The 27,392-nt window shown below is 38.9% G+C and overlaps 1 protein-coding gene across 4 annotated transcripts in view; it reads left to right on the top strand.

Moving 5' to 3' along the window:
• Window positions 1-3,332: 3,332 nt before the first annotated feature.
• LOC127447827 (poliovirus receptor homolog) overlaps window positions 3,333-27,392 on the top strand; it is a 62,980-nt gene continuing 38,920 nt past the window's right edge. For 2 of the 4 annotated variants that reach the window (XM_051709914.1, XM_051709913.1), the window contains exons 1-8: window positions 3,333-3,877; window positions 18,304-18,645; window positions 19,066-19,362; window positions 19,787-19,880; window positions 20,944-21,089; window positions 22,098-22,191; window positions 27,045-27,129; window positions 27,253-27,298. In XM_051709914.1, coding sequence (XP_051565874.1) covers window positions 3,733-3,877; window positions 18,304-18,645; window positions 19,066-19,362; window positions 19,787-19,880; window positions 20,944-21,089; window positions 22,098-22,191; window positions 27,045-27,129; window positions 27,253-27,291 — 1,242 coding nt within the window. In that variant the 5' untranslated portion in view covers window positions 3,333-3,732 and the 3' untranslated portion in view covers window positions 27,292-27,298. The remainder of the gene's footprint in view (window positions 3,878-18,303; window positions 18,646-19,065; window positions 19,363-19,786; window positions 19,881-20,943; window positions 21,090-22,097; window positions 22,192-27,044; window positions 27,130-27,252; window positions 27,299-27,392) is intronic. The other 2 variants (XM_051709911.1, XM_051709912.1) reach the window with 1 other exon arrangement.

The raw sequence follows: 27,392 nt of genomic DNA, 5'->3' as shown, positions 1-27,392 counted from the left end.
TTGAATTTATGTTTGTGTTGGGTAAGTTGTGTATTCATTGAATTGCTGAGATCTGATTATGTAGCTGAAGTCTTAAACAATCATTTAAAATCTTAGGAAATAATGCAATACTGCACACTCAGAAGCATGCACAAAGTTAAAGGAGCAATATGTAATAAATGTACTGTACTAAAACATACAATTATCATAATATGTTATCAGAGATTTAGGAAACATGCTAAGTTGAAATACTGGCTTCTCCGAAAACAATGCTACAGCCAGTATATTCTACTTTGAAATGTCCATTCTGGGCCGGAATTTCTGTTTGTGTTTTGGCCTGTGTGATCCCGCCCACTGCCCACTCACCAATAGTATTTCGACACTCCGGGTTGCCAGATTTGAAACAAGTTAGCGGCAAACACAGCACGCTGCAGACATGGAAGCCAGCAATACATCTAGCTAACATTGACAGAGTTATAAAAAAAATTACATGAGCTGGTTTATAATTTGTAAACAATAAAAGCATTTCAAACGTATACATTAGCTGATCAATTTACAGTGTAAGGCTCGTCGCTTGCCATTGTCAGTTTGCTCGTTCTTGTTGCGTGTCCTCAAACTGGCAACCCGCGTGAGCTTCGAGTCTGGGGAGGAGGAAACAACTCTCTCCAATATTTTGAATTTGGACTGCAGTACCCATTTTAAACGCTTGATGTCAATGTTACATATTGCTCCTTTAATTTCAAGCACTTGCAGGTTTTGCCAGCCTTGAACCAACCCATCCCCCAGGCAAACGTCTGCTCGCACTCTTTTGTTCCTCTATTTGGGGAAATGGTACAGAGAGGGATCCTTTGTCAGTCTAAAATGTACTTGTACCTTGTCTATCTCTAAAGGGTACATACAAATACCTTAGGGTGCAAGTATGGCCCAAAGAGGGTACAACCACAGCAGTTGTACCCCAAGTGATCACTAATGTACCTTTTTTTTTTCTGACAGTGCAAGTGGCCCGTCTCTGCGAAATACTCTCTGCTCTAAACACACTCTGGTGTGCCAAAAATTTTATTGTGAGCAAAAATCTGTGGTTTTTTAAACTTTTTAAAGCATTTAAACCTCTGGCTTTCTGTTTGAAACAGGCTCTTACTGGTTATTTTTCTGTACATTCAATTGATCTGTTATTCTAATCAAGGAGTTTTTTTAAGAAAAATAAATAAATATACACAGTGGCATTTTATTTATTTAATAATTGAACATACACTGTAGATTTGTATATGGGTTCATCTTTTTTGTAAATAAATTATACATATTTAAACATGAACCTTCAATTTCTTCATAAAGTCTAAGATTTATTTTCTGTTTGCATTCTAGTTCATAGTAAAAGTAATAGTAAAGGGGTAAAATAGTTAATAATAAGGCATATTCATGTATAAATATTTCTTTCTTTTTTTTTCCAATGTTTATTTCATCTGTAAATCAGACATACAGCATATGCATCACATTGGATTGTGAAGAGTCAAACATAGTTCACATAAGTGCAACAAAACTATATGCATAAGGGGTATACAGGACATATTAAATTAAAAGTGACAAAGTTTCACATATCTTCAGAGTCTTCTTTACTTTGTGATTCTTCGGGTTTTTCAAAGTTTTTAAATAAAGTCTCATTTCTGTCTTAAAGAGTTACAAAACACACACTTTCTATCAATATCAACCTTAAATCTGAGTAGCACTGGCTTACAGGATATATGAGATGAATTATTTTAAAAGAAACTTCCCTTACTTTATTGGTAATACAATACTTTCAGCTGACATTCCAAACCACTTCCCAATCATGGTCATATCTAGAATTCCAAAATATTTTAGCAGCAGGGATCGAAATGTCTGTGCACAAACTCCTAATGTAACGGTTATTACAACGTTTCTCTTTAATGCTACAACCATGTAATTTAGTTTCAAACTCAAACTTCTCTTTTATACCATAGACACCATTTCCTTGTTTTAAACTCATGAGACCACCTTGAATTGCATAAAAACTATTGCTTTAACCGTCATGGCAATGCAATATGTATATATATATATATATATATATATATATATATATATATATATATATATATATATATATATATTGATATCTCTATTGTTCCAAATTAGGCATCGATGGGGAGAAAAATTATGTTTATAAATAAGTAGCCAAGATAACAGGGCTCGTCTATGAAAATGTGCTAATTTAACTGGGATGTGTTCAATGCCAAAATTTTATTTCAGTAGAAAATCTATACCACCAACCATTTCAAAAATTAGATTCAGCAAAATATGCCATACAACTAATATAATCTTGAATCCATTTAACTTTAAAGACCATATTCGATGTCCTAAAATCAAGCACATCCTAACCCCCTTGTTCTCCTAATATTCTTCTTTAAATAATGGGGTTAATAATTTCGTCTACCTGGATAATCACCTCTTGAGGAACATCAAGAGCCATGTATAAATATTTCTGATTTGCTCCAGGGTAGGGTTGCACCAGCTCTGCGTAAGGTCTCATGTAAGTTGAGACGTAAAGTTCACACTAAGGGCTTAGTAACTACTAGTTAGTTTGTAACTAAGTCAGTGCTTAATTTATTTGCACCACATGTTCTTAAGGCAAGACTTAACTAGTAGGTCGTAAACTCTCCATAAAGTAATGCGTATAGTCGCATAATATGACGTTTACCTGTATTTATCCAATGAAAAGCCTTCAAATTTGTACACAGAAGTGTTAAAAAGCCATGAACTTCAATTTGATTTCGTTACAGTTGATGTTCAAACCTTGTTTGTTCACGTAACTGTCAGCTGAATAAATTAAATCCACATTAAACTATGTTACGTAATAACAGTAGATTTAATAAATAGCATATTTGCCCTATGTAAATAATAATATATAGGAACTGTATCTAAAATAAATAAGGGGTGATAAATACTAATAAATCAGGCTGGAAAAATAGACTTTTATTCATTTTAATATCATATATATATATATATATATATATATATATATATATATATATATATATATATATATATATATATATATTGAATGAGTTGAAACTTGACACTGCACCGTTAGATCGGTTTCATGCTGAAGAGCTGCTTAAATGTACGTTTTTCTCTCTCTCACTCGTAAATGTCAGCATCATAATGTATGTGGAAATGACTGATGCCTGTCACGCAAAACATGAGCTCATTGATGTCAAAAAATAGCAGTCTGCTTTTTTATTCCATCCGTTACGCCTGGTCGGAGTCTTCTGTATATATTTTGTTTATACGTTGGGTTACGCCCTACCTAAGTTTAATGGTAAAACGCTCTTTCATAGAAGAGAGCGTAACGGCTAGTAACGGTCAGCTAGCGTGCTACGACAGTGAGTTTGCGGATACAATTGAATGGGGAGAGCCGTCAAGTGACACCTACCTGTCGCAACATTTTGTGTGACTTCTCTTATAAAACAGAAATTTTATCGTAGTAAACTCCACACACAGTTAATTCCAAAAGGACATTTTAGTGTAAAACATGTTAAAGATTAGTGGACAGGCGGTAAATTCATTAAGTGATGAGCTGTTTCCTCAGCACGCTAAAGCATCTCTTCCATAGACATCTATTCAAAAAGAACGGCCTCTTGACTCCTCGCCAGCGTACCGCCATTTAATGATAGGAGCGCCTCGTTATGCTGTTTGGGAACACTTTCTGAAGGGACTTTCTTAATGGATTAGAGGAGAGGGATGAGCCCGTTGAATAAATGGAGGACATGTCTGCTACTACTAATGAATAGTCTTTGTTGTAGATACGGTATTGATGCCCTATCTGCAACAAAACGCCATGCTTCGCTTCTGTTTTTGATTGTACTCAGCTGCAGCAGTACAGCAGGTAAGCGGTAGATGTGTAAAATATCGACTTTCAAAGTATATACATGGTCAGTTGTTCCTGAAATCGCATCTAAACCTTTTTCCTCATTATTTTGTGAAAGCATGGATGAAGCCTGAACTGCAAGTGTTGCAGTGACGCAAGAGCACACTGTTTATGAAATATGTTAAATTGGGACAGGGATGCTGCAAAAACAATGCTTATTGTTTGAAACCACCTTCCTTTGAATACGGACGCTGATCAGCGTGCGTTATTATTTCTCTATTGTATGCCTTTTACTGACAATCGGTACATTTCTGTTCTTGTTTATATTAAAACTTACTGCACCTTTCGATTATTTCAACTATTGTATTACTGGTTGAGTGGATGTTGAATACTGAATTCATGGATGTTGAAGGTTGAATACCTCCGACATATTGGTCTGCTTTAAAAATATAAACCTTTATTGATTTTTTTAATTTTAATAAAGGAAAAGTGAGTAGCTTCTCCATTATTGTACAGGTTAATCGGTACTAATAGCTACCACTAATAATATTTAAAAAACCTCATTATACTCCTCAAAATGTTTGTATATTGAAAACTTTTTCAAACTTTTGTATAATTATAATTTCATTACTTTTTAAGTCATTGGACAGTGTTGAAAAAGACTGAATAGGTGATGAGACACCCTTTAAGGACACAGTACATCTTTTGTCAAATGTGTTTGTTGACATTTTGAACATTTTTACTAGAGAATGATTAAAAAGAATGAACAAATTATCAATGTTTCCTTCAGAACATAAGTTACTAGAACTTGTCACCCCAAAATTTCTATACCTTTTTAATAGTTGTACACATTTCTTCAAAACAAATTGAACAATTTTAAGGACCTTCTACAGGATAAACGACACACTTTATTTCGATAATTTTAATGTCTACTATGCACCACAGAGTTTTCTAAGGAAGAGTTTAATACTTTCTAAATGGTTGAACCAATTACTCTAAAACATGCTGGGAATCCTTCCGGGTAATCTAAAGGACATGCTATCTCTTCAGTACACAATATTTAGTTCAAGTAGTGTTGACTTGTTTAATGGCATAGATACAGTTCAATAGTTGTTGAAAGGAGGGACAGACTGCTCCAAAACAAGTTGGAACCCCTTATATTTACCCCAAGGGTAATACTATAGCTCAGGGTTATTCAGTTTTACTATCACTTGAGTTTAAACAAAACTGAAAACGTTACAGTAGTAATTCAGCAGTAATTACAGTGCTCTCAATTCTAAAGTTTAATAACTTTAAAATGGTGCGAGGGATCGTTCTAAAACAACTTTAACATGATCAGGCACCCTCTTAAGGACAGACTACAACCCTTAGTAATGACTGCAGGCAACTGTATTGCTAAATTGTACTGAATAGAATTAGAACTGTAATTACTGCTGAAAAGTTTTCAGTTTTATTTTAAATTAAAGAGAGGTGAATTTTGAATAAACCTGAGCTCTAGTATACCCCTTGGGGTAAACTTAAGGTTTTCAAACTTGTTTTGGAGCAATATGTTCCTCCTTTCAAAATCTATTGAACTGAGGAAGTCAACACTACACAATGCTTCTATACATTGAAAATCTGAGACAGAAATTGTGAAACGAAGAGATGTAGCATGTGTTGCAGGTTGCCCAAAAGGTTTTCTCATGTGTTTTGGAACAATCTGATCATAAATTCAAAAACTATTGAGATCTGTATCTTGCCTTAATAAAATGTCAAAAGACTTAAGCAGATATTACAATGGCTCAACTATGATGTGTGATATATCCTTTTAATTTTGGACAAATATGATCGTAGAAGTCAGAATGATTCTTTACGTTGCAAATATAAATAAAAAAGCTTTTTGATTACAGTAAACAAGTGATAAAATGTCATTTATGTTGTTTATTTCTGCACAAGCAAAATCTACATATTTAAAATCACATCTATGAATCTGCTATCCATTTGCTGAATTATGGTTGTTGTTGCTGTTAATTATAATAATTATAAAACAGTTTTAATTACAGTACTATAAATAATAAATACAGAGTGAAAATGTATCATACATTTTATTGAATTCATTCATCTGTTCAACAAAATCACACTCAGTAATGTCATTCTGGTTAACCTTCTTCCTTAATTAATAAAATCCATTACAAGCAACACAATAGTTCATCACGACTGTCTCTATAGGGCGAGAAATACTACAGTCGTACGTGAATGTCGGAGACAGTGAAAAGGCGGCTTCACACGGGGGCTGCGTGCGACATTTTCAGATCCGATTTAAGCTTTGGATGCGTTGGAATATTTAAACTCCTGCGACAAGACCATATGCGACTGCCCGACCGCAAAACTATCAAAGTTAAATGAGAAAAATCTATGGATTTTGACCTAAACTTTATACTAAACGCCAGCTACTTCTGAATTCTCTGTTGACCTCTCTCATCAACCAGATGAGACTGCTGTGTGTGAAAATCTCAGGAGATCAGCAGTTACAGAGATACACAAACCAGTCCGCCTGGCACCAACAACAATCATGCCACAGTCCAAATAACTGAGATCACATTTTTCCCCATTCTGATGGTTGATGTGAACATTAACTGAAGCTCCTGACCCGTATCTGCATGATTTTATGCACTGCACTGCTGCCACATGATTGGCTGATTAGATAATCGCATGGATGATTGTTGGTGCCAGATGGGCTGGTTTGAGTATTTCTGTAACTGCTGATCTCCTGGGATTTGCACACACAACAGTCTCTAGAGTTTAATCCAAATGGTGCCAAAAACAAAAAACATCCAGTGAGGGGCAGTTCTGCTGATGGAAACACCTTGTTGATGAGAGAGATCAACAGAGAATGGCCTGACTGGTTTGAACTGACAAAGTCTACAGTAACTCAGATAAATACTCTGTACAATTGTGGTGAGAAGAATATCACATCAGAATGCTATTTTGAGATGCGGGTTAGCACTGTTTTTGCTGCACGATGGGGACCAACACAATATTAGACAGGTGGTTTTAATGTTGTGGCTGATCAGTGAATATCACAAAAAGCATTTTTTTTTTTTTTTTTTTTTGCCAATCGGTACACAAGTGTAATTAAATGTGTACATGTGTCATTTATTTCTGGACAAGCAAAATCTACATATTTAAAATCATATCTATGAATTTCTGCTTTCCATTTGCTCAATTATGGTTGTTGTTGCTGTTAATGATCATATTAATAACTATAAAATGGTTTTTATTATAAATAATACTATAAATAATAAATACAGAGTGGAAATTAATCATACATTTTATTGAATTCATTCATCTGGTCCACAAAATCACACACAGTAATGTCAATCTGAGGTAAACCTTCTTCCTTAATGAATAAAATCCATTGATAGCAACATGACAGTTCATCACGACTGCCAATGTCGGAGACAGTGAAAAGGCGGCTTTAGTGTCGTGAACTGTAAGTACTACTGTACCACAGAGTGCATGCCCACGGACATGTTCACGTTTCCCGATTTGTCATGGCTACACGAGAATGATGAAAATGGATATTTCAAACTATTCTAAAGGACCCCCATTTCACCGTCACAGACTTGCTCAATATAGGAGATTAGAAGTGAACTATAATCTTAATTACATTAACTAATATTCTTTATTAAATAAAATGTTATGACTGTTTTGCATTTACTAATTTTTACCATTAACAAAATTAATGGCTTTCATATTAAATCTACACGTTAGTATTAGGTGTCATTTTATTAGATTTTGATTTACAATTAGGGTACTCCAATAACATTAACTACTGAAAAACATTAATAATGCTGCTGCAAAAGAGTCCACAATATGTTCACTGAGGGTTTTACCCTACCTGCACTTTGATATTATTAATTTCTTTGTAGCAAATACGATTGAATGATTAGTACGAAGGCACAAAGTGAATAGTAAAATGAAGCCAAGTAGGCTTTTTTTTTTTTTTTTTGACAAGGAAATTTCAGTTTTAAAAAATACAGAATGTTTTTAGGGTATTTCAGATATTTTCCATCAAAGGCTTGGCAGTCTTTATATATTATCGTGTGTGATTCACCGCATGTGTTTTTATTATATTTAGTATAGTTATATTATATTGATATGTTCCTGGGTCTGTTCCTCACTCAAAAGCTAGCATAGGACTTTTACTAAAGTAATGAGTATGTGTGACAGATTCTTATTCAGTTTATTTTAACACTTTAAAGTGTAGCCTTGGGAAAAGTAATAAAATCCTCTAAAACAAGTTACCAGAGTGATGTTTTTGTGGTGCAGGATAAAAGTTGCTTGGGTGAAGTCTTCAAATTTATATGTTTTTTGTTTGTTTGTTTGTTGGTGGATATTGTACACATTTTAATAGTGATTCTATGGACCACCTGTGATTATGCCACGGACCCCTGGTTAAGAAACATTGGTGTAGTGGGCTGGTAACCAGAATGTTGTAAGCCTGCAATGGACAATTAACTATGTATGTGTTAATGTACAGTCAGCCAGACATTATTCCAAAATAAACCCTGACAGGTTGATCTCCAGAAGACCAGTTGACACATTATCCCACTTTTTACATGGCTACTTAATTAAATACTGTAAATAAATAGACGTGAACTATTGCGTTATTATGTGTAAAGAAAGAGACCGCAGAGTTTCCAGAAACAGTCAACCTCTGCTTTGAGTTCTGATCAACCTTTTGATGTTTATTTTGCAATAATGACAGTCTGACCGTTTATTATTCCGCTTCTTACATGACTACTTGCCAAATAAAACAATCGCGAATCATGATCTACTCTTCTCTCTGGCGCGTGCGTGCAACAACCGGGCTTCCCTTGATATTGTGGCGCGCAGACCTCAAAACTGAAGTGACCAGTTTCAATTCTAGTGAGACTTTTCTAGTTTAAAGTGTTACAGAGGAAGTCAAGTCGAACCTGTCAAACAGTAGGCAGCCCTGACATGCCAAACAGCACTGAGGAGGAAAAGAGCAGCACTGTGCTATGTGCCAAAAAATAAAATAAAATCATTACACATCATCACCTTTACAAAATTGTAAAAGTAACTGTTATATTTTGACAAAAGGTTATAGTTTCATATGAAATAATCTAAAAGTAGAATCTATTAGACCTCATTTTATATCAACAGTGGCAGTTGTAGTTAAAGTTTCAAGATGTGTTTCAGCTAGTATTTATTTTTTCATAAATACTATAATTTGTTATTATTATTACTATTATTTAAGACTAGCTACACTGACCTGACCATGGTAATGAGGAGCCTTTCCTCCTGTGTAATATGCATGTTCTGTTTGAATTATGTTTGAAATTAGGAAACAAACGGGATAGTAATGGGCTCATATAAGTAAATATGCTCTTCAATTTTTAAAAGGGGGGAGAGAAAACTTCCTGTAGATTTTGTTGTTGACATCAACAACAAAAATTATGTCACTTGATGCATGTCCTTGTACTTGAAAACCATGAACAAAACTATGCAACATAAAAGGAAATGCGACCCAGGATGCATTAAATACAGATTACGTTTTTACTATGGCGGGTCGCCACTTGATTTCCAAGGTAAAATCTGGGTCCGGAAGCAAAACCAGTAGAGAACCACTGAGTTAAAGGTACAGACAGGAGCAGTCTGGCTGCACTGTCATGCACCTACAGTATATGTTAATTGTTAATAATCATAGGACATTACTTTAAAAGCTCACACAGCTGATGTTATTTTTCATTTAGTAGTTAATTTAACATGCTATTCTAACATGTAAACTAACATGCTTTAGTTATATAACGTTATAGTTACATGCTATTTTTTTATCATGTTTATAATTCAGTTTATTATTATAACTCTGTTAGCTTTCTTATTTATTCTATTTATTTGATTTATTTTCAAAAGGGAGAATTTTTTTACACATACTTCAATTTAAAAAAATGGTTTCAAGTTTCAATTATAATAAAGCATTTCTTCAACCAAAAAAAAAAAAAAACCCTTCTGTTTTCACTCCTTTAAGGGTCATTGTAACTGATTGTTTGAATATTTATAACCAATATATTACTTGCTTTTTTTTTTTTAATTACATTTTTTTATTGATTCCATGCAGCAAATCAAATAGACAGAAAATGCAGAATCAAACCACATGAAATCACAACTTTTCCCCCCGAACATTAACCCCCACACCCCCATCCGACACAAACGAGCACCCCAGTGGTCAAAAGCCAACTGACAAAGACACACATATTGACAATAAAACAGCAGAACATTTTTAGAAACATAAAAAAAAAAAAAAAAAAACACACACAAAAACACTAGTCTCTCTCCACTGCCCCTCCCCGAGAGCCTTCCAAAAAGGCTAAATAGCTGCCCCATTTCCTGATGTACAAATCCAGGTTGCCTAGCCTTCTACATGCCATCTCCTCAAATGCTGCTACCCTGCCCATCTCGGTAGACCACTCATGAAATGAGGGTGCATCAGTTGACTTCCATCCCCTGAGAATTACCTGTCTGCCAAGCAACATGCTGGTTTGAACCCAGCTTTTTATATATTTATCAACTATATTCAGGACCGCCCCATCACCCAAAATACACAGTCTGGGGCAAAACGAAAATTGAGTGTCCACTACATCACACACAAAGCTCTGAACCCTCAACCAAAACTCCTGGATCCCAACACATCCCCCAAAAACATGGGTTGTGTCCCCGTCTTCTGTTTGGCATCGCCAGCAGGTGGGAGTGTCTTTAAGACCAAGCCTATACAATCTAGAGGGGGGTCTAATAAAATTGATGCAAAAACATAAATTGCATCAGACACACCCTTGCATCTCTAGATGCAGACTTTACGTTTTTTAGGATCCTAGCCCACACCCCCTCCCCCAATGTCAAGTTTAGATCTTTCTCCCATAATCTTTTGAGAGAATTCAAAGTTCCGTCCCCCAGACTCTGAATTAGCAGGGAGCAATACACTGATGCCTCATGACCCTTCCCAAAAGCAGCAATCACCACTCCCAGAGTATCCACCACTTTAGGGGGGTGCGTGCCACTCCCAAAAACAGTGCAGAGTAGGTGGCGAAGCTGTAAATACTTATAAAACTGAGATCTGGGAATGCCAAAATGTTGAACCAAATTTTCAAAAGGTCTCAATACTCCACCCTCATTAGGTCACCGAGTGCATTAACCCCCCTCACAATCCAATCCGACCAATAAAAACGGGACTTATTAATACATAGTTTAGGGTTCAGCCATATGCTTGAGGCTGCGTTTAAATAAATATCCGAATTAAACACTCTGGACACTTTTGTCCATATCGAGTGCAAATGCAAAATAACGGGGTGCGACTTAACCTCTCCGGCTAGTTTGATCGAAAGGCTTTGCAGTGGCGAGATAGGGGCAAGAACTTCCTTTTCAATACAAAACCAGGGAGGGGCTCTCTCAGGTGGAAGCGACCAATGAGCCAAATGTCTAAGACCAAATGCATAATAATAAAACAAAATCTTGAGTAGGCCTAACCCACCATTGTTAATCGGCCTATGTAACTTATTGAAATTTAACCTGGGGCACTTACCATTCCAAATAAAAGACTTCGCTATGCTATCAAATTGTTTGAGATAAGAGAGGGGGACATCTACAGGGAGAGATTGTAACAGGTAGTTGAATTTTGGAATACCACCTGCCCACATCGTTCGAAAAACTTTTTATTAAAGGGTCAAAATTAACACTAACTAAATTAGACAAATTTGCTGGGAATAAAATCCCCAAATATTTAATGCCCTGTTTGGGCCACTGGAAGGCACCTGGCTGGAAAGCCGTTACTGGACAGTACGCTGTCAAAGCCAAAGCTTCGGATTTAGACCAATTGACTTTGTATCCTGAGAATTTGGAAAAGGAATTAATAATTCTGTGGGGGCAAGGCATAGATCTAGTAGGTTCAGAGACAAATAATAAAATATCATCTGCGTAAAGCAGAAGCTTATGCGCCACACCTCCCGCAACCACCCCTGGAAAATCATCTTCCTTTCTTATCGCGGCTGCTAATGGTTCCAGGGCAAGACAGAACAATAATGGGGAAAGAGGGCAGCCCTGCCAAGTGCCCCTATTCAAAGTAAAATAATCTGAAATTAATCCATTTGTTTGTACTGCTGCTATAGGGTGTCCATAAAGTAACTTAATCCAACCAATAAATGTACTCCCAAACCCATACATTTCCAAAATCTTAAAAAGATAATCGCATTCTACCATATCAAACGCGTCAAGTGAGATGGCAGCGATAGGAGATTGAACATTCGCTACTGACCACATGATATTGATGAAACGCCTGATGTTATCAGAAGAGCTGCAGCCCCGAATAAATCCCACCTGATCTATATGTATAAGAGATGTCATAACCTTACTTAATCGGTTAGCCAAAAGTTTTGACAATATTTTTACATCTAGTTGGATCAGGGAGATTGGACGGTAACTTTTACACTCGCTTGGATCTTTGTCCTTTTTAAGAATCAGACTGATCCGGGCTTGTATCATGGTTGGAGGAAGCTTTCCATTCTTTAATGATTCAGTATAAACTTCTTACAAAAGTGGAGCCAGTTCTGTAGCATAAGATCTAAAAAATTCTGCGGCAAAACCATCTGTCCCCGGGGCCTTGCCTGTAGGTAGGGACTTAATTACCTCGTCAAGCTCCTCCAAGGTTATCTCAGAATCAAGAGCGTTTTTTTGCTCAGTCTTCAGTTTAGGAAGATCTAATGGTTCCACAAAGTTTCTGATATCTTCATCAGTAGACGAAGACGTGGAACTATAAAGATCAAATCAAATCAAATCAAATCAAATCACTTTATTGTCACACAGCCATATACACAAGTGCAGTGGTGTGTGAAATTCTTGGGTGCAGTTCCGATCAACATAGCAGTCGTGACAGTGATGAGACATATACCAATTTACAATAGCATCAAATTAACACAACACAATTTAAACATCTGTTATACATAATTAAACTCAACTTAAACATCAAATTAACACAACACAATTTAAACATCTGTTATACATAATTACACAACTTAAAACATCAAATTAACACAACACAATTTAAACATCTGTTATACACATAATTACACTCAACAATATACAAATAATAACATACACTGTACAGTATACAATATGCTGTTTTTGTTTTTGTTTTTTTTTGTTTTTTACTATATAGATACTATATAGATACACATTATTCAATAAAAATTAAAATTGAAATATATATAAAAAAGTATATATATATATATATATATATAGAATGTACAGTATTGTACTGTATTGACATTCAGGCTGTCGGTTGATAGTCAGTTGTTAAGAGAGACATAATATAATAACAGTAATATAATTTATGACAGTCCGGTGTGAGATAAAAGAGTAATAAAGTGCAGGGCTGATGTATTTTGATCGTGGGAGATCAAGAGCTCAGAAGTCTGATTGCTTGGGGGAAGAAGCTATCATGGAGTCGGCTGGTGCGGGTCCTGATGCTGCGATACCGCCTACCTGATGGTAGCAGTGAGAACAGCCCATGACTCGGGTGGCTGGAGTCTCTGATGATCCTCCGAGCTTTTTTCCCACACTGCCTTGTATATATTTCCTGGAGGGAAGGAAGCTCACCTCCGATGATGTGTTTGGCAGTTCGCACCACCCTTTGCAGTGCTTTGCGGTTGTGGGCGGTGCTATTGCCGTACCAGGCGGAGATACAGCCAGTCAGGATGCTCTCCACAGTGCAGGTGTAGAACCGTGTGAGGATGTGGCGGTTCATTCCAAACTTCCTCAGCCGTCTCAGGAAGAAGAGGCGCTGATGAGCCTTCTTCACAACGACTTCAGTGTGGACGGACCATGTGAGTTCCTCAGTGATGTGGACACCCAGGAACTTGAAGCTGCTGACTCTCTCCACTGGTGCTCCATTGATGGTGATGGGACTGTGTTCTCTGTCTTTTCTTCTGAAGTCCACCACAAGCTCCTTTGTCTTACTGACGTTGAGGGAGAGGTTGTGCTCCTGACACCAGTGTGTCAGAGTGTGCACCTCCTCTCTGTAGGCTGTTTCATCATTGTCAGTGATCAGACCTACCACCGTCGTGTCATCAGCAAACTTAATGATGGCATTGGAGCTATGTGTTGCCACACAGTCATGTGTGTACAAGGAATACAGTAGTGGGCTGAGAACACAGCCCTGCGGGGCTCCAGTGTTGAGGGTCAGTGATGAGGAGATGTTGCTGCCTATTCTAACCACCTGGCGTCTGCTTGACAGGAAGTCCAGGATCCAGCTGCACAGCGAGCTGTTTAAGCCCAGAGCCCTGAGTTTCTAATCAAGCTTGGAGGGCACTATGGTGTTGAATGCTGAGCTGTAGTCTACAAACAACATTCTCACATAAGTGTTCTTTTTTTCCAGGTGGGAGAGAGCAGTGTGTATTGTAGATGCAATGGCATCATCAGTGGAGCGGTTGTTGCGGTATGCAAACTGCAGCGGGTCAAGATTGAGTGGTAATACAGAGCAGATGTAATCTCTGATTAGTCTCTCAAAACATTTGCTGATGATGGGGGTCAGAGCAACAGGACGCCAGTCATTTAAACAAGTTATTTTTGATTGTTTTGGAACAGGCACAATGGTGGATGTTTTAAAGCATGTGGGGACTACAGACAAAGAGAGGGAAAGGTTGAAAATGTCCGTAAAAACACCAGCCAGCTGGTTCGCGCACACTCTGATGACGCGGCCCGGAATGCCATCTGGACCCGCGGTTTTGCGGATATTCACCCGTCGGAAGGATCGGGTTACATCCGCTACAGAGACGGAGAGTGAACTAACCTCTGTAGCTTCGGCCGTGAGAGCTCTCTCCGCGAGGGCGGTGTTATTTCCCTCGAAACGAGCATAAAAAGTATTTAGCTCATCCGGTAGAGAGGCAGCGGTGTTCATGGCGGAGTTTTTATTCCCTTTAAAGTCCGTGATGATGTTAATTCCCTGCCACATGCTTCTAGATTTGGTGGTGTTAAACTGTCCTTCAATCTTGCTCCTGTACTGGCGTTTTGCTGTTTTGATAGTTTTTCGGAGGGCATAACTGGCTTGTTTATGCTCCTCCACGTTCCCGGAATTAAAAGCGGAGGTCCGCACATTAAGTGCCGCGCGAACATCGCTATTGATCCACGGCTTCTGATTCGGATAGATTCGTACAGTTCTGGTCGGAACGACGTCCTCTACGCACGTTCTGATGAAACACATTACGCTATCAGCGTAAAGCTCGATGTCGTCATCAGAGGCGGACCGGAACATCTCCCAGTCCGTGCGATCAAAACAGTCTTGTAGCGTAGAGTCTGATTGGTCCGACCAGCACTGGATCGTTCTGAGGGTGGGTGCTTCCTGTTTCAATTTCTGCCTGTAAGTGGGCAGAAGCAGAATGGAAGAGTGGTCCGATTTGCCAAACGGTGGGCGGGGGAGGGATTTGTAGCCATCCCGGAACGGAGAGTAGCAATGGTCCAAAACCCGGTCCCCTCGTGTGTTGAAACTAATGTGCTGGTGATATTTTGGTGCGACTGATTTTAAACTGGCTTTATTAAAGTCCCCGGTCACAATGAACGCGGCCTCAGGGTGCGCGGTTTCCTGCTCACTTATACTCCCATACAGTTCCTTGAGTGCCCGGTCTGTGTCGGCTTGTGGGGGGATGTACACAGCAGTGATAATGACCGCTGTGAATTCCCTCGGTAGCCAGAATGGTCGACACAGAAGCATAAGAAATTCCAGATCAGGAGAACAGAAAGATTTGATGGAATGTACGTTCCTCTGATCACACCAGGATTTGTTGATCATAAAACATACACCACCTCCTCTAGTTTTACAATAAAGTGATTTGATTTGATTTGATTATATTCATCTTTTACAGTTTCAAAATAACAAAAAAGGAAAAGGGCCCGAAGCAAAAGTTTGGGCACCCTGCATGGTCAGTATTTAGTAACACCCCCTGGCAAGTATCACAGCTTGTAAAAGCATTTTGTAGCCAGCTAAGTGTCTTTCAATTTTTGTTTGGGGGATTTTCGCCCATTCTTCCTTGCAAAAGGCTTCTAGTTCTGTGAGATTCTTGGGCCATCTTGAATGCACTGCTCTTTTGAGGTCTATCCACAGATTTTCGATGATGTTTAGGTCAGGGGACTGTGAGGGCCATGGCAAAACCTTCAGCTTGCGCCTCTTGAGGTAGTCCATTGTGGATTTTGAGGTGTGTTTAGGATCATTATCCTGTTGTAGAAGCAATCCTCTTTTCATCTTCAGCTTTTTTACAGATGGTGTGAAGTTTGCTTCCAGAATTTGCTGGTATTTAATTTAATACATTCTTTCCTCTATCAGTGAAATGTTCCCCTGTGCCACTGGCATCAACACAAGCCCAAAGCATGATCGATCCACCCCCGTGCTTAACAGTTGGAGAGGTGTTCTTTTCATGAAATTCTGCACCCTTTTTTTTCCAAACATACCTTTGCTCATTGTGGCCAAAAGTTATATTTTAACTTCATCAGTCTGCAGGACTTTTTTCCAAAATGCATCAGGCTTGTTTAGATGTTCATTTGCAGACTTATGACGCTGAAATTTGTGGTGAGGATGAAGGAAAGGTTTTCTTCTCATGACTCTTCCATGAAGATCATATTTGTGCAGGTGTCGCTGCACAGTAGAACAGTGCACCACTACTCCAGAGTCTGCTAAATCTTCCTTGCAGTCAAGGGGTTTTGATTTGCCTTTCTAGCAGTCCTACGAGGAGTTCTCTTTGAAAGTTTTCTTGGTCTTCCAGACCTCAACTTGAACTCCACCATTCCAATTACATTACAAACTGTGGAAATGGCTACCTGAAAACGCTTTGCTATCTTCTTATGGCCTTCTCCTGCTTTGTGGGCATCAATTATTTTAATTTTCAGAGTGCTAGGCAGCTGCTTAGAGGAGCCCATGGCTGCTGATTGTTGGGACAAGATTTGAGGAGTCAGAGTATGTATAAAGCTTTGAAATTTGCATCACCTCGCCTTTCCAAACGATGATTGTGAACAAGCCATAGCCTTAACAAGCTAATTAAGGTCTGAGACCTTGGTAAAAGTTATCGGAGAGCTCAAATCTCTTGGGGTGCCCAAACTTTTGCATGGTGCTCCTTTCCTTTTTTTCACTCTAAAATTGTACAAAATAATAATAATACACTTATATTGCTTAAAATGTTGAAAAGAATGTTTCATCTTTATGCCTTTTGGAGATCAGTTCATCTTCTACTCACTTAACTATTCACAGAAACAGACATTTTGACTAGGGGTGCCCAAACATTTGCATGCCACTGTAACTGCTATTTTGCATCAAATCTGACCCAACAACTAAAAATAAAAATCATTATTACAGGCTTACTGTAGTGAAAAACTATTTAAAAAAAATACAAGCTATAAGAAAGGAAGAACCACCTGTCAGTTTAAAGAGCAAATAGCCTTATAATGGTAAAAGAAGGCTATTATACTTGTACGTGGTAAAGGCACTCGCTCATCATTTTACTTTGGAACACACATGTACACTTACTGGATCAACCTGCAAAGTTGGCTGTTGGCTGTCTTTTGCCTGATTTCAGATATAGAATCAAAATTTAGGAGACCTTTTATTTATTTATTTCAGTTTGATTGATGATTTGAAATGGTAATGAAGCATAAGCTTAGCAGACAGTTTAGCAGATTATGGATTTTCTCAGTTCAAGTAGATAGGAGCTTGCATGCCTATTGGCTCAATGGATGATAATAATAGCTCAGGATGCCTGCTGAGAGGAATTACTTACCTTAAAGGTAGTTCACCCAAAAATGATCAATCACTCGTCATTTACTTGCCCTTATGCTGTCAAATGAAGGTATTTTGATGGTGCAAGGAAGTGTAATCAAGCTTTAAATCATGATCACACCAAGGAGACTGCAGATGGCAAGGTTAAGATTGAAAAGGAGTTACAGTATTTTCTCACCTAAAACTAATCGTATAGCCTCAGAAAACATGGATTAAACCATTTGAGTTTTATGGATTACCTTTATGCTGCCTTGATGTCCTTTTTGAAGCTTAAAAGTTTTGGACCTCATTGGCATGCTTTTTATAGATATATTCATAACATATTCTTTAAAATATCTTTGTTCGTGTTCTGCAGAAGAAAGTCATAAGAGTTTTGAGACAGCATACGGGTAAGTAAATAATGAGAGAATTATATTTTTTGGGTGAATTTTCCTTTAAAGCAAGTCAGTCCACTTAATATCAGCAAATAATATCAGTCAGGGCAATGGGCATGCAAGTCAAAGTTTTCGAATGACTATGGTAGTCTAAGCTATAAGCACTGACTTTTTACAAAGACCCTGTTTCATACTACTTGCACAGTTGAATATCTAGTGTAAGTGTTTATTAATTCATTTATTGTATTGTTTTTCAGGTGTAAATGTTGTCGGTCATGATACAGCAGTCTTAAATGGACAAAATGCCACTTTGTTTTCTCAGCTGACTGAGACCAAAGATAATATAACTAGTATTGTATGGCAGAAGAAGACACGAGAAGATCCTGAAAAAAAGACATTCTTTATTATTCGTCAAGATGGCAAAACAGAACACAGAAATGGTTTAGGGGATAGGGTAAAATTTATTGGGAACATTGCAGAGAAAAAAGGATCGATCCAGCTGGTGGAAATGAGGATCCTGGATGAAGGAATCTATACTTGTATCTTCAACCTATTTCCTAGTGGGCCATTTGAGACAAACATCAATGTTACAGTTCTTGGTATGATAGCTTTATTTATGTATTCTATGATTTACAGCAGTGATTTATAGCCTATATTATAATTCAGTTACTTGAAATATTTCATACTTACAGTACATACCAGGCTTAAAGTCAGCTTGAAAAGCTGTTCGCAATCCATTTATAAAGACAAACATTTTTTAGAATAAAGATGAATCTTTAACAATAAAACCTAAATATGCATTTATGAATTAAATTAGGTCCAATTTTATTTTATTTTGACCTTAACAGACTTTACCCCTACACATGTGGTATGTGCCAAGCGAAACTTATGAAATCACAACACTCTTAGTAATTATGGGACAACCAATAGCAGTCAGAGCTACTTTAGTAACAGTTCTCACAGTTTACATTAAAAATTCATTCATTTGTTATTTTTTCTTATTATTATTTCAACCATAGTTCCTCCTGTGGTTATCCTGACAGAAAAAGCACCTGTTGCTGGTAATTTAGAAGTTACTTTGGCATCATGCTTCGCCTGCAATGCACGACCTGCAGCAGAAGTATTCTGGAGGTTAGGAGCTCTAAATAACTCACTGAGAACTGAAACCAGCCATACAGTCCACCCAAATGGGACTGTTACTGTTGTGTCCATCCTACTTGGTGTACCGGTCAAATATTTGAACCAGAGGATGGTCCAATGTGTTGCAAAACACAACACCCTGACCAAGGAACTGGACTACACAATAAGCATCCATTGTAAGTAATGTACAGTATGTACAAGTTCTCATTGCAAATGGACCTCTGTGTGGTACAACAAAGACTTGTTTAATGGTGAAGAATAAGTTTGCAGTTGCAGACATAATTTTACTACTTAAAAAAGCAATTGATATTCAAATTCACTAGCCAACATATAATCTGACAAAGTTATTATATTCAGCGTCTGTTGCAAGAAACCCTTTGAGGTAAGAAAAGCCTTAGTGATGACAGCCTTATAATTACAACCAGTGGTTTTCTTAAATTAAGGGGTTTCTTGCAGTGAGTGTATTTTTGTTTTTTTTCAGGAGTTTGGATTATTAAAAAGAAGTGTATAGGCTTAATTAGAAAAGACCAGCTCTTCTTTTGAAAACTATATGCTAAATGATAAAAGTAAATATTTATGCTAATTGGTTCCTCCTCGTAGATCCTCCGGAAACATTGATGATATTTGCTGACAGTCCAACTGAATTTCATTGTAAAGTTGATGGTAACCCAATCCTGACCTACACTTGGAGTAGGTAATAACATTTCACATGCAAAACCACTCACAGTTATTTTGGGTATGTGCAGCCAGTGGTGTAATAGGCACAGGGTATTACTCCCAACAATTTGCACTCATAATTTAGATGGGGCTATGATTGGGAAAAGGCTTTCTTTTTTTTTCTTTTTCTTTAAAAAAAAATTATTATCCCCTTTTCTCCCCAATTTGAAATGCCCAATTCCCACTACTTATTAGGTCCTCATGGTAGTGCAGTTACTCACCTCAATCCGGGTGGCGGAGGACAAGTCTCAGTTGCCTCCGCTTTTGAGACAGTCAATCCGTGCATCTTATCATGTGGCTCGATGTGCATGACACCACGGAGACTCCCAGCATGTGGAGGCTCATGCTACTCTCCGCAAACCATGCACAACTTACCACGCACCCCACTGAGAGCAAGAACCATTAATCGCAACCACGAGGAAGTTACCCCATGTGACTGTACCCTCCATAGCAACCGGGCCAATTTGGTTGCTTTGGAGACCTGGTTGGAGTCACTCAGCACACCCTGGATTCGAACTCGTGACTTCAGGGCTGGTAGTCAGCGTCAGTACTCTCTGAAATACCCAGGCCCCGGGAAAAGGCTTTCTTGATTATTTGGGCATATTTTGAGCTTGTGGGTTTTAAAATGATAATTTTCAATGTAAAAAAAAAAAAAATATTTAGGACCTGATCTTTAGGGTGGATTCAGTGTAATGTTGTAGGCTGTCACGCAAGTCCACCTGACCCTTAGGGAAATTATTGGATTGATAATGAATCAGCACTTTGAAGCTTGAAGTCAGTTGTTATTCTACAATCATGCTGTTTGCTCTGCAAAAATCTGACAAGCTCATCTGTCTAATGCAAATACAGCACTTAAAGGCACATATTTCTTTTGCATAGAGTATTGGCAAAATGAAAATCTGATGATAGTAGTTAAAAATTTTCATTTTCAATTCCAATATTTTACTGAGTTTAACCCTTCACGTCACTTAGTGTTCTTTTATGCCATCAGCTCTCGCCAGAACACACATTCATTGATCTCTGACATCTCTCCTTTCTAGCAGAGAGAATAAAATCACTCCATATTATGAGGGAAGCAAACTTCTTATTCCCAGACTATCCTCTGACTTTAATGGCTTGTACATCTGTAATGCTTCAAACAAGTATGGAAGCTCATCAGGTTCCCTGTATTTGCATGTGCATATTGGTAAGTCTATTTTTCTAAATAATTTATGGGATTATGATCTATGTTATTGTTTTAAGCTGCCATCCTTTGAAAAAGGTTTTGTACTCTTGTATGATATTTGTTTTCTGTGCTAAATTCAATATAAAATATTTACATTATAAACTGTATATATCCAACCGATCCATTAATGCGGTTGACAAAATTCCTTTTCAAATGGCTAATATTGCTAATACGATTTGTAGAGTGTGTTTAGATAAGTAAAAAGTAAGTAATACAATTTAATGAAAGAAAAGAGATGCACACAAAGGTACTGATTCTAAAACTGAAGTGTGGCATTTTTAAAAATACTTTCCCCTAGCCCAGCTTCATATGCAGAGTCAACTATAAGATTTCCCTGACAAGTGTAAACACTGGATCTGTGGTGCTATAAAATTCCTCTGTTACTTTGAACAACCTGACATAGCAACATTGACTTTTGGGGCAGGACTATCTCCAGCCAGTGGCAAATGGAGGAAGTGTTTGGGGAAACCTCTTTAAAATCATCAGTCGTTTTTATTCCATTTAGTGGTGCAGAAACTGCACACTTCTGCTTTAAACAAACACTTTTTTTTACTACATCATTTACTCAATAATAATAAAAAAAATTGCAACCAAAAAAAAAAAAGCATTATTCTTTTGTAAAACTGTTGGTAGATTTTGGAAATACCATTACTTTAAATAGGCCAAACCGGCACGTTATTGTCGATGCCAATAATCTCAGGTAAGATTATATTGGGTGAATAATCAACCTTGCCTATAAGTAGTAGTATACATGCTGTATAAACAACTTAAAATTTTGCAAAGTGTGCATGACAGACCAAAATGACCGAAAAAAGACCTTTAAAAACCTTACCTAATAAAACAGAAAATGTTAACCAGATTTTCTTGTTTTACATGAATCTCAATCCTCTTTATCAGCATTTTCAGAGTAACATCAACATTGTAGATGTGTGAACTTGAAAGCTTTCCACTTGTTTCCCATCTTCATAGAATCCAGCATTATCTGTTGGAGTCTGTTTGGTTTTGTCATCTGCTCTGCTGTTCTTGGCATTGTTGTTGTATACATATTGAGAACGGGGCTGTGGTGAGTCTGTTTAGTGAAGTTTTTGTGAATTTTAGTGGTGTAACGGTTCTCTGTAAAAAAAAAAAAACTAACCGTACGGTTTGCCACCCACGATTCGTGAGCATTTGTACCACGGTTCATCTCAAGTTTAATGACGCATCTGGATCATATAGTTTGGCGAAGAAAATAATGCACCAAATAGACAGGCACAGTAATAACCTCCGCTAACGGACCTGTATGGCACTGTCGATGGACATGCTCCACCTGTGTTTCACGTGGGCCAACTTTCTACAGAGAGAAGCTGTCCTATTAACTGTTAACTGTTCTTCCACCAGTGTTACATGAAGAGCTCACGAAGATGTGGCATTCGCCATTCTCAGCGTGAACGCTCGTCTCGGCAGCCTTCACGACACTGGACTGCACTGAGGAACGGGGATATACGTCGATTCCTCTGGTTGAAGAGGTGGTAGCAGCCATCCTGTGCCCCTCCTCGACCCCAGCATGGAAATCCAGGCCTGCTCACCCGTCTAGGCCCTGTAGAATGACATACACTCTACTGGAAAAGGTCTACACGTCAGTTGGTCAGGTTGACTCGGCATTGCACACCAAGTTCACCAGCCAAGCCATCGGCAGATCCATGGGTAGCCTGGTGTCCGCTGAGCATCATCTCTGGCTTAATTTGTCAGAGATGTGTGACAGGGACAAAGCCATGCTGTTAGATGCCCGGTGTCTCAATAGGGCCTGTTCGGTGACAACATTAGCTCTTTCACCAAAAGGTTTCAGGTGGCGCAGAAGCAAGCCTATAAGCACCTCCTGCCGAGGCGGGGGGCTCTGTAGTGCCTTTGACTCACTCGCACTCCTCCTCGGGTCAATGCTCCTATAAATTCAGTGCGCCTGCTGCACTGCCACTGCGAAAAAGGAGATGGAGCCCCCGGTGAGGTCCCAACACCCCTGGCCCAAGCGCAAGATCACGGTCCCGAGGTGCCCTCGTACCAGCGGGAGGCTTCCCGCCAAACCGGAGCAGTGTTCCTAATGTCATTGGCATGAAGTGGGGACCAGAGCCCATGGACATGTTCATTCAAGAGGACCCAGATCATCCAGTCGAGTCCCCGAAGAGCTTCAGTCACGCAGCCAAATACAGAGAGGCTCCTGTGTCATTTGGCTCATTATGCGGATGCATGGGTGTGAGTTAGAGTTCACGAGGCGGCCCCTTCACTTCAACGGTGTTATTTCCTCCACCATAATGTTGCGGGGCGCGCTGTTTCTCCACGTAGCAAAATTAAATCTGCTCGCAAAAGATGCAATAGAGATGGTATCAGCGGATGATGCACACAGCGGATTCTACTGCCACTATTTTCTAGTCACCATAAAGGACAGAGGATTGCGCCCTATTTTGGATCTGATAAGCTTTAACCAAGCACTCGCAATGTTTCCGTTCAAAATGATTATTCATAAACAAATTCTCTCACGTTCGTCCTATGGACTGGTTTGTATTGATCGACCCGAAAGACGCTTACTTTCATGTACACATCGCCCCTTATCACAGGCCATACTTGAGATTCGCCTTCGAGGGGACTGCTTACCAGTTCAAAGTCCTGCCTTTCGGCTTATCCCTGGCTCCTTACACATTCACGAAATGTGTTGATGCAGCGCTCGCTCCGCTGAGGCTGAGTGCCGTTCATGTTATGAATTATCTCAACGACTGGTTGCTCTTAGCACAGTCAGTAGAGCAAGCTTGCAAACACAGAGACCTGTTACTTGCACATTTGAAAAGTCAAGTGGTCAAAGAGCATGTTAACGCCCAGCCATAAGATTTCATTCTTGGGCATGAATCTCAGCTCAGTATCTATGACGGTGCGCCTGTCGGAAGAATGTGTTCATTCCATTCACCGGTGTTTGAACATTTTGAAACTGGGAAAAACGTTTCCTTTGTAACTTTTTTAACGGCCCTGGGCCTCATGACCTCTGCAACAGCGGTCACCCCGTTGACACTACTACAGGTGACACCACTTCAGTGCTGGCTCAGATTGAAGGTATCCCATCATTCATGATGGCATGGCCACTTACGTCTTTTGGTGACACGCCGCTGTCTAGCCACGTTAATCATTTGGAAAACTGCCACATAATATCAAACAGGAGTGACACACTCAAGTGTCCAGATGCAAAGTGGTCACAACAGATGCGTTGAACATGGGCTGGGGAGCCCTGTGCAATGGGCGCCCAGCCTTTGGACAGGTGCTCAAGCGACCTGGCACATAAATTGTCTGGAACTACTCGCTGTATTTCTTGCATTAATGACTTTCCGACCAGCCGTCCAGGGGTTTCATGTTCTGATCAGAACTGACAACATGGCGGTCGTGGCTTACATAAATCGCCAAGGAGGAGTTCGATCATGACCATTGATGAACATGGTGTGCCAGCTTCTCCTTTGGTGTGAGAAACATCTCCTATCGATACGTGCAACACACATTCCAGGTCACCTGAACTGCGGTGCAGATTTGCTTTCACGACAGGGCATTATAAAAGGAGAATGGAGACTTCATCCTCATACATTTCTGATGATATGGGATCATTTCGGGGAAGCCAAAATACATTTATTTGCATCACCGGGGACAACACACTGTCACCTGTGGTATGCCCTGACTCATGCCCTGCTGGGCCTTGACGCACAAATGGCCAGCGGTATGCAAGTATGCATTCCCTCCCGTCCACTTCAAGTATTGTGCAAAATTTGGGAGGATGAGGAAGCGGTACTATTGGCCCAACTGCCCATGGATCCCAGAATTAATAGAGCTCTTGAATGCGTGTCAGGGACCTTCAAGCGCTGTCGGTCAACGACTCCTGCTTAGAGTTTGGACCAGGCTTATCAAAAGCCATCCTTTAACCCAGGAAAGGCTAAGTGCTGAAAGTTTTGAACACTCCCTTCAGGGCACAGGTTATTACCCTTCAGGCTGTCTCCCCCACTCTGTTTGCTTCGGATAAAGCGGAGAGGCTACATACACTGTGTCCCGTAAGAGCACTGCATGCATATATCGATTGCACGAGGCAAATGAGGCTTTCGGATCAGCTCCTTGTCTGCGTCACAGGCCGCTTTAAAGGGTTGGCTCTCCAAACAAAGGCTTTCACATTGGATAGCGGATGCCATTGCGCTCGCATACGACTCAAAAGGCATACAGTGCCCTATTGGAGTGAAATCTCACTCCACTAGAGACATGGCATCTTCATGGGCATTGTCTAATGGTGTTTCCCTTGAAGACATCTGTCTAGCTAAAAGTTGGGCTTCACTTAGCACTTTCGCCAGATTTTACAACCTGGATGTCTCCTCTCTCTCTTCCCAGGTGCTTACTGAGAAGGAGAGTTAAACTATGTATACTGCTGCTTACTACCATCTTAGTTAAACATGGTCATCCCATAACCCGCAGTTAGCGGTCACTTTATATAAGTTCTCACTACCCATTTGTTTAGTTCCTTATTTATACATACTCACACATGGAAGTAATTTAATTCATCTTGCGATGACTGCGCTACCCAAACCGGTTAGCGTCATCGCCATTTATATCCATCCATTCATCATTCAGCTTCTCCCATTCTTATTGCTATGTGAAGAGGAGACTCTTTGGTGCTTTTTGCTACCCCATTGGCTAGTAGGCATTGTTACATGTGTTAATCAGTAGCACAGCGTGATAGTATACATACATTCATGACTGAATTGAAAGGGAACGATAAGGTTACGACTGTAACCTTTGTTCCCTGAAATGAGGGATTGAATGCTGCGTAAACTGGCCAGGTTACTGACTCTTCGCTACAAGGGTCGAGCATCGCTTGCACCCTTCAGTCGAATATTCTGAAGAGATAACATATGCACCGCCTTTATATATGCCCGCTACGCGTGCGAAGGAGGTGGAGCACAAAGTTCTATCTGCCAATTAAAATTGGCGAGATTTTAAAGAGTTTCAGAGATTGGCACTCCTGTGGGGATAACCCACAGCGTCAGCTATGATGCAGCATTCATTCCCTCGTTTCAGGGAACCATGGTTACAGTCATAACCTTATCGTTTTCTTAGCAGAAATCATGGTTTTAATATAATTAACTATGGTTTTATGCAGTAATACTGTAGTAGCCATATAGGATAAAGTGACAATTAAGTAAACGCACACTTTAGATACAGAGGTGCAAGTTATGGAAAACATTTTTTTTTTTGGAGTTGTGCAGTTACACTCTTCTTTTTTTCTAGTAGCCATACAGTAACTGTGGTTTTACTATAGTAATATTGTGTAGTCTGCTGTCACCATTGTTTTCTTGGTAGAAATCAGAGTTTTGATACAATTAAAAAATTAATTAATTTTTTTTCGGTAACAAATACTTAAACGGACCCAAACCATGACCCTAAAACCATGATACAATCCGAACCATGAGAAATTTGAACCGTTACACCTCTAGTGAATTTGCTTGTGTCATGCATTAAATAATGTAAACAAAGTGTAACATGCAATGTAATATTGCCATTCAGTATTACACTGCGTCCTAACCAGGCATGATATGACAAGTTTTGAGTGATAAGCAATTTGTCTCAGACAGACAAGAAGATATTTGATATTTAATGTAGTTATGAAGAGCAGGATTTTGGACCAATGAGATTTCACAGTGGGCGTGGCTACCGAGCACACAGCCGCAGAAATAGAAACCAAGACCATTAAAATTTCCTGTTGCTCTTCATGGTCGTGGCTGATTAGGATAAGAACTAAGATCATGGAAAAGATTTTTTGCTTTTTGGCTAATGCTTGTTGCTTTATTGCATCATGCCTGGTTAGGACATGGTGTTACCATGAAAGTTAAAAGGACTACAGCCACTTTAAAATTATCTTAATTGTAGGGATATGATTCAGAATAGGATTCGAGAAATGCTTCCGGATAGTATTCAAGTACCTACAGATTCCCTGAATCCAGGAGAAGCACAGGTGTGTTTGTTATACCAGAATGTATGGATGTTTACATATCAGATCATTTCATATCATAATTGTATATTTTTGTATTTTTATTTGTTGTCATATGTGTTAAATTTGCCTAAACTGTGCCTATAGAGTGAAGAACTTCAAGAAATGCAAGAGGAGGCAAGGTGATGGTCAGGTCAGTGATCTATAAGGATTTGGTCCTAGCAACTGTTGTATTCAGTAACTATTTTTTGTCTGTCTGTTTGTTTGTTTTGTTTATTTGCTTTTTA

Source organism: Myxocyprinus asiaticus, chromosome 11, assembly GCF_019703515.2.
Source record: "Myxocyprinus asiaticus isolate MX2 ecotype Aquarium Trade chromosome 11, UBuf_Myxa_2, whole genome shotgun sequence".
Classification (NCBI taxonomy): Eukaryota; Metazoa; Chordata; class Actinopteri; order Cypriniformes; family Catostomidae; genus Myxocyprinus; species Myxocyprinus asiaticus.
Note: the sequence above shows the minus strand (reverse complement) of the source record. Positions and strands in the feature narration are given on the sequence as shown.